We start from the raw sequence: 7,750 nt of genomic DNA on the forward strand, positions 1-7,750 counted from the left end.
AAGCTGAGATGAATGGAATTATGACTGAGTTGATAACCTGATTAGGACTAAGAATAGGATGCATCATGTTTTATATTCTTGCGTGTTGATATGGTTGAGTGCAGGTTCCCGTTATCTTTAAAGATAGTTTCTCAGCGGGAGGCTGGAATATCTGGGTAACGGTTTGATTGAGTTGTTTAGTATTGATATTATTGTTTAGTTATTAGTACTCAGGGTCTTAGGCCATATAGGCCGGACTACTGGTACTATTGGTTTGTGTTGTAGAGTCGAGTGTTTGGTTAGTGTCTAGAACTTTATCATTACGTTAGGTTCTAGATTGAGTTTGTGTTATGTGAGTGTGCCGACAGTATGAGCGTAACTCGTCCATACTAGGCTTGTTTAGGGGTGATTAGTGTTTCCTCAGCCTCGTACCCAGCGGGTTTAAGGAAACCCCTTATTCGCTGGATCAGGAAGACTCAGAGAGACGGGATCATGGCCTATGGCTGAGTAATTAGACGACGGTGTAATGTGGCAGTGACCCGAACGACTGTGGGCTGTCGCGCGGTGACCCGAAGGACTGTGGGCCGCTGTCGGTTGAAAATTCCTTCTTCTGGCCTTGTGGTAGGAAGATAGGATATTGCCGATAGAGAGGATGAACACTAAGTCACCATTTCCCGGGGTAGTGTGTTGTGTTGTGTTAGAGTGTCGTAAAGGGTTATGGAACCCTCGAGTTAGTGTAGCACCGATATACGGTGTTACTAGTTAGATCGAGTCATGATACTCATAGTTATTATTGTGTTTGTGGTTGATTGATTTGCTTGCAGGTTTTGGACATTAAGTCCTAAGTCTGGCTTAGGTACCGGATTAGGCTTGATGTGTATTTCGTTAGTGTAGGCCTGACGTTGGCCTGTATGTGTTTGAGTGATTGCTTGTGAAGGGTGGTGGATATTAAAGCTATGCGGTATCATTGGTTGGCCGATCATGTTCTTGTTTGATTGTTGGTCGATCGATTAATGATACTTGCATAGTCTAAGTGTCTAACACTACATGAGTATTGAACTCAGGCGTATATATGGTTAACTAGGGATTGTTTGTTGACTTGTTTTAATGCAGGTTCCCGTTACTTGAAGCTAGATCATGGCAGGAGGCCAAGTCTAACTTAGTAACGGTTTGCTTAGCCTTAGCTTTTATTGCATGCTAGGGCTAGATTGATTGTTATTTTGGGTTGTCTGGGTAGAGTCTAGGTTGCGGGTAGAGGCCGCCAGCTCACTGAGTAATACTAGATTACTCATCCAACTCCGTTGTCCTTTTTGCAGGTCGCTTTAGGTAAGGATGATCGGATAGCTTGGTGCTGGACGTTAGGACCGCCGGTGTAGATTTTCATGCCTTTTGTACACGGTATTGTGAATTGTGTTATGTTGACTCGATTTGGCATTAGGCCGGGCCCAGTCTTGAATTATTCAATGTATGAATATTTCTTGAATCAATAAAAGTAATTGTTTTATATGCGCTTCATGAGTACTCTGATATTTGACTAGTCCGGTCTAACACAACGTTAGGTCGAGGTACGGGTTGAAAAGCCTTAGGCCTTGATCTAACGGAAAACGCTAACTCTAGGTACGGGTTGCAAAGCCTTATGCCTTGAGGCAGCAGGACGAGTTAGTGGATGAACTGGTCTAGGTCGTGGAGAAAATTTTGTGACTCTGACCGGATTGTCCCTAGCCCGTCACGTAGCGCTTCCGGACCATGGTGTTGGGTTGGACGGTCAGTCATGTTCTTGTTTGATTGTTGGCTGGCCGGTTGGCCTTTCATCTCCAACCCTTGGTGTGGGTCGTCCGTCGGTCATGTTCTTGTTTGATTGTTGGCCGGTGGGTCGACCTATGCTTAGGACGGTTCGGGGGTGTTACACTCCTGGTCTCCTCGGATTGCTCTGATGCCCCATGGTGTAGGGAACTTCACTATTTGATGGAGAGTCGAGGGGACTGCTCCCATGTCGTGAATCCAGGGTTGTCCTAAGATCAGGTTGTATGCCGATTGGCAGTCCACGACCAGTAATTTGGTAGATAGGTTGATCCCTTCAGCATATACTGGCAGAACAACCTCCCCAGCGGTTTGCTTGACCTCGCCGCTGAACCTGATGAGTGGGGTTATTTTGCGCATCAGGGTATTCTCCTCTAACCCTAGGTCTTGGTATGCCGTCAGGAAGATGATATTGCTGGAGGACCCGTTGTCTACTAGTATTCTTGTCACTAAACAGTTCGCTATGGTGAGAGAGACAACTAGATCATCATGGTGGGGAGCTAATATCTTCTCTTGCTCCTTGGCTGTGAAGCTTATCTTGGTTGTACCTAGAAGTAGGCACTTAGGTTGAGCAGTCTCCAGGCCGTGTTTAGCATTACAGGTGCTCTTCTTCGCAGCTGCATGACTCACGCCACTTACTTCAGGGCCTCCTAAGATGACGTGAATCACCCGGTCCTGGCGAGGTGGTGAGCTTGGTGCGTCTCCTTTGGATTTCCCTGATCCTTCTTTGCTAAGATGAGCCTTGGCTTTCTCTGAAAGGAATTCTCGGAGATGCCCCTTTTGGAGCAGTTCGTTGACCTCGATCTTCAGGGCGACACAGTCTTCAGTTTTGTGGCCGTGATCGCGATGGAAGTCGCACCAGAGTCCCGGGTTCTGGAATGAGTCAGGTGCTTTCATATTTTGGGGCCACTTGAGCTGTTGGCCCATCTGCCTCAGCGTGTTGACCAGCTCTGGTGTAGATATTGAGAGATGGGAGATATCGGGCCAGGTAGACACAGACATCCCCTCTTCTTTTTCTAATGGCCGGTATTGGAACCTGCCCTGGTTCCTGCTTCCGGAGTCCTTGGATCCCTTTTGGGAGGATCTCTCTTCTCGGTCTCCCCGGTCTGATCGGGTGGACCTCTGATCCTGTTTGGGTTGAGCCTTGGCGCGGCTAGCGACGTCCTCTTCCCACTTCACCTGTTCCAACGCTCGGGATAGCACATCCTCCATTGTTTTGCAAGGGTACATGGTTAGCTCTTTGTAAAGCGCTCCGTCTGGAAGTAGGCCTCTCTTGAAGGCAGAGATTGCAGTAGGGATGCTGCATTCAGCGACCGCTACCTTCTCTTGATTGAAACGGGCTATGTAGTCTCGCAGGGGTTCTACTCAATGCTGGAGGATCTCATAGAGACTGTCCGAAGTCTTCTCCAGGCTCTTGCTACTCGCGAATTGTTCTACGAACTTGTCGCTCAGGCCGGCAAAGGAAGAGATGGACCTTGTAGGGAGATTGATATACCATTGCAAAGCGGATCCAATTAGAGTGGAGCCGAACCCTTTACACGTGGTAGCTTCACGGGACTCCTTGGGGAGCGCAACCGCTAGCATCCTCTGTTTATATTGTGCGATATGATCGTCGGTGTAGAAACCCGTTAAAAAAAAAATTGATCATGGGTGAACCATAAGCTGCAGGACCATGGTTAGAAAAGTGTTAGATTGATCAGAAGGATGTTTTGGAAGCATAATATTTTTGGAAGCACGACGGTTTAGAAGCTCGACGTTTGTGAAGAATGACGTTTCTTCAGCACGAAGTTTTCCGCGAAACTTCGTATCAGCGGAATATTATTTTGAAGACATTGGAAACATGACGGGAATTAAGCACGACGGGAAGCAAGCACGACGAGAAGCAAGCACGACGGGATCAAAGCATGACGGAAAAACCTGAAGTTGGGCGAAAACTTTAATTTCGGTATAATGGAATTCTTCGAGGAAGCCGGAGGCTCAGGACATATTTTCCCTCAACTTCAGAGATCAAGTGGAGTTTATTAACATTGTTCTGAGCATCAGAAAGGGTGTAGAAAAATATTTGGGATTGTTCGCGGGATGAAAATATGCCGGAAGGGTCAAAAATCGCGTAAACCGACCAAGAAGCTCGAGGTGTCTCTATGCATTTGACCAGGACGTTCTGTCTATCACATCAGCAGCTGAGTGTCAACACAAGGAGGAGGTGTAGACGTGCATGGAAGCTGCACATGCAGCTTGACATGTAGAAGCACGAGGTGGATCGACCAAGCACGAGGTGTCTCCGCGCAAGCAACTGAAGCATGCGGCCAGCCATGTGTGTGATGCTGTGGCGCCTTGCATGAGTTCCAGTCATGCAGCCTGACATCTGGGAGGAGTGGTGGCGTCCTGCATGTGTCCTGGACATGCAGCCAGCCATGTGGAGCACGAGGTGTCGCCGTGCATGCGTCCGGAGCCATGCGGAGCGACACACGGGCTGCCACCAACTTCAATCTGATTCGCTGCTGTATCCTATATAAAGACCACGACCCCTTCTCATTTCATTCATCCAGACCTTTCAAAAGCAATTTAAAAAAAGTGGGTTAGAGAGAGAGAGAAAGAAGTAATAAAAGAAAGTAAGAGGTTATGAGCTATTTCGAGAGTTTTAGAGAGTTTTCGAGATCAGTTTCTCTACTGATTTCAAGTCAGCGCCTAGGGAAGGTTCTGGCCAACTGAAGATCAACCAATTGAAGATCAATTCAGATGGGAAGCAAGGCAACGTGGTTAGAGAGAGAGAGAAAGAGAGTGTAGCTGAGTTCCGAAGATCGATACTTCACCAAGAAGCGAAGTTCTGTCCAATCGAAGAATTTCTGCAATTGTTATGCGGAAGCTCTGCCCAAATCAATCTGTCCACTCTATTCATATTCTTTGATGATCAAGTGGAGGTGCTGTACAAGATCAGTTCAGTTCCATGGTTTCAGTTCAGTCGAGGTTATGGTTCGATACTCTGTTCAGATTTCAGAAGAATTGTTCAAAAGCTAAGGAAGATGATGTTCGAGTTGAGTTCAGTCCAGACCAGTATCAGGGGAGGTTCTGTACAAGTCAAGATCAGTCCAGTCCAGTCCAGTCAAGGCGTCCCTTGGGTTTTGGCCAAGTCTTCTCCGATCAACCAGCTGCTTCTCGCCTAGAACACTGTGAGTTGGTTTTGTTTGAATTCCACTTGGAATTTAGGGTAGATCGAGTCTGCATATAGATTAGAATGATCACGTTATTGAATGGTAGAGTCCTTAGGGTTATTTTATTTATGGAACCGGACTCAGTTTAGCAAGGGCTAAGCTGAGATGAATGGAATTAAGAGTGAGTTAATAACCTGACTAGGACTAGGGCTAGGATGCATCATGTTTTCTATTCTTGCGTGTTGATATGGTTGAGTGCAGGTTCCCGTTATCTTTAAGGATAGTTTCATAGCAGGAGGCTGGACTATCTGGATAACGGTTTGATTTATTTGTTTAGTATTGATATTATTGTTTAGTTATTAGTACTAAGGGTCTTAGGCCATATAGGCCGGACTACTGGTACTATGGTTAGTCTTGTGGAGTCGACTGTCTAGTTAGGATCTGGAACTCTATCTTTAGGTTAGGTTCTAGATTGAGTTTGTGTTGTGTGAGTGTGCCGACAGTATGTGCGTAACCCGCCCATACTAGGCTTGTGTAGGGGTGATTAGTGTTTCCTCGGCCTCGTACCCAGCGGGATCAAGAAACCCCTTATTCGCTGGATCGGGAAGACTCAGAGAGACGGGATCATGGCCTATGGCTGAGTGATTACACGACGGTGTAATGTGGCAGTGACCCGAAGGACTGTGGGCTGTCGCGCGGTGACCCGAAGGACTGTGGGCCGCGGTCGGTTGAAAGTTCCTTCTTCTGGCCTTTGTGGTAGGGAGATAGGATATTGCCGATAGAGGGGAGGAACACGATGTCACCAGGGCCCAGGTTAGAGTGTTGTGTTAGTGTGTCGTAGAGGGTTATGGGATCCTCGAGTTAGGGTAGCACCGATATACGGTGTTACGTGTTAGATCGAGTCGTAGTTATAGTTATTATTGTGATTGTGGTTGATTGATTTGCTTGCAGGTTCTGACATTAAGTCCTAAGTCTGGTTTAGGTACCGGATTAGGCTTGGTGTGTATTTGGTTATTGTAGGCCCGACGTTGTCCTGTATGTGTTTGAGGGATTGCTTGTGAAGGGTGGTGGATATTAAAGCTATGCGGTATCATTGGTTGGCCGATCATGTTCTTGTTTGATTGTTGGTCGATTGACTAGTGATACTTGTATAGTCTAAGTGTCTAACACTACATGAGTACTGAACTCAGGCGTATATATGGTTAACTAGGGATTGGTTGTTGACTTGTTTTTATGCAGGTTCCCGTTACTTGAAGCTAGATCATGGCAGGAGGCCAAGTCTAACTTAGTAACGGTTTGCTTAGCCTTAGCTTTTATTGCATGCTAGGGCTAGATTGATTGTTATTTTTGGGTTGTCCGGATTAGAGTCTAGGTTGCGGGTAGAGGCCGCCAGCTCACTGAGTAACATTAGGTTACTCATCCAACTCCGTTGTCCTTTTTGCAGGTCGCTTTAGGTAAGGATGATCGGATAGCTTGGTGCTGGACGTTAGGACCGCCGGTGTAGATTTTCATGCCTTCTGTAAACGGTATTGTGGATTTGTGTTTAGTTGACTCGATTTGGCATTAGGCCGGGACCGGTCTCGAATTATATCAATGTATGGATATTTCTCGAATAAATAAAGTAATTGTTTTATATGCGCTTCATGAGTACTCTGATATTTGACTAGTCCGGTCTAACACAACGTTAGGTCGTAGTACGGGTTGAAAAGCCTTAGGCCTCGATCTAACGGAAAACGCTAACTCTAGGTACGGGTTGCAAAGCCTTATGCCTTGACGCAGCGGGACGAGTTAGTGGATGAACTGGTCTAGGTCGTGGAGTAAAAGTTTGTGACTCTGACCGGATCGTCCCTAACCCGTCACGTAGCGCTTCCGGACCATGGTGTTGGGTTGGACGGTCAGTCATGTTCTTGTTTGATTGTTGGCTGGCCGGTTGGCTCATTCATCTCTAACCCTGGGTGTTGGACGGTCGATCGGTCATGTTCTTGTTTGATTGTTGGCCGGTTGATCGACCATATGTCTAGGACGGTTCGGGGGGTGTTACAGTCGGGGTCTCCAGTGCCATCGTACATCTTGATGCTGGGGAAGGAGAATTTCCGAGGCATCTCAACTGAGGCGATGTCCTCCGCGAAAGAAGTATCTGTGTACCAGTCTGGGTTGCTCCTCCGGATTGGGGGAGCTACTCCTGGTGGACGCTCCACCATGGATTGCATGGCGTCGAACCTCTTGGAAAACATCTGCTCCAGATAGGCGGTTATGGAAGACTCGGCTGCAGTCTTCTCGGGTTCTCCTTTCTCGGGTTCAGGTTCAGAATCACTTTCCTGTAGGTCCTGGATCCGGTGATCCTCGATCCCTTCTCGTGTTGCCCCGGCCGCTCCGGATGCAAAAGTCGCGTTAGTGGTGCCTTCTCCGGTGTTGGGAGTGCTCAGGCTTCCCCTAGGTCGAACCTGACTATTGAAGCGACACTTCTTGTTACTCGCCGTGTTGGGAGCTTTGTTCTGGTCTCGGAGTGCAGCGTTCTCCGTCTGTAGTTGGTTGAGTTTCTCGGCGCTTAACTCCAGCTGTTTGGAGTGTTCACCAAGTTTTTCCTTCAGGATCTGAACCTCGGAGGAAAGCTCTGGATTTTCGGTTGTTTCCCGAGCCTTGTGCAAGTCGATTACTTGGCTCTGCAGTCCATCGATCTGTCGTTGAAGGTCGGCTTCTCTTGGGGTAAATTCTGATGCAATGTCTTGCTCATCCACCGCCATCGTCACGTAGCTTAGATTACTCCCCTCCTTCTAGCGCCAAACTGTTAGGGGATTTTTGTGTAGGCTCTTTTAGAG

General features: G+C 47.4%; 1 protein-coding gene across 1 annotated transcript; it reads right to left on the minus strand.

Moving 5' to 3' along the window:
- Positions 1–1,863: 1,863 nt before the first annotated feature.
- Positions 1,864–2,991, minus strand: LOC117127748. Its single transcript, XM_033278398.1, has one exon. It carries the CDS (start codon positions 2,989–2,991, stop codon positions 1,864–1,866), a length of 1,128 nt encoding a protein of 375 aa, XP_033134289.1.
- Positions 2,992–7,750: the final 4,759 nt, after the last annotated feature.

The sequence above is a fragment of the Brassica rapa genome, chromosome A09 (assembly GCF_000309985.2).
Source record: "Brassica rapa cultivar Chiifu-401-42 chromosome A09, CAAS_Brap_v3.01, whole genome shotgun sequence".
NCBI classification, from domain to species: domain Eukaryota; kingdom Viridiplantae; phylum Streptophyta; class Magnoliopsida; order Brassicales; family Brassicaceae; genus Brassica; species Brassica rapa.

Coding starts and splice junctions, on each gene's coding strand:
- LOC117127748 (XM_033278398.1), bottom strand. CDS start 2,991: ATGGAGGATGTGCTATCCCGAGCGTTGGAACAGGTGAAGTGGGAAGAG.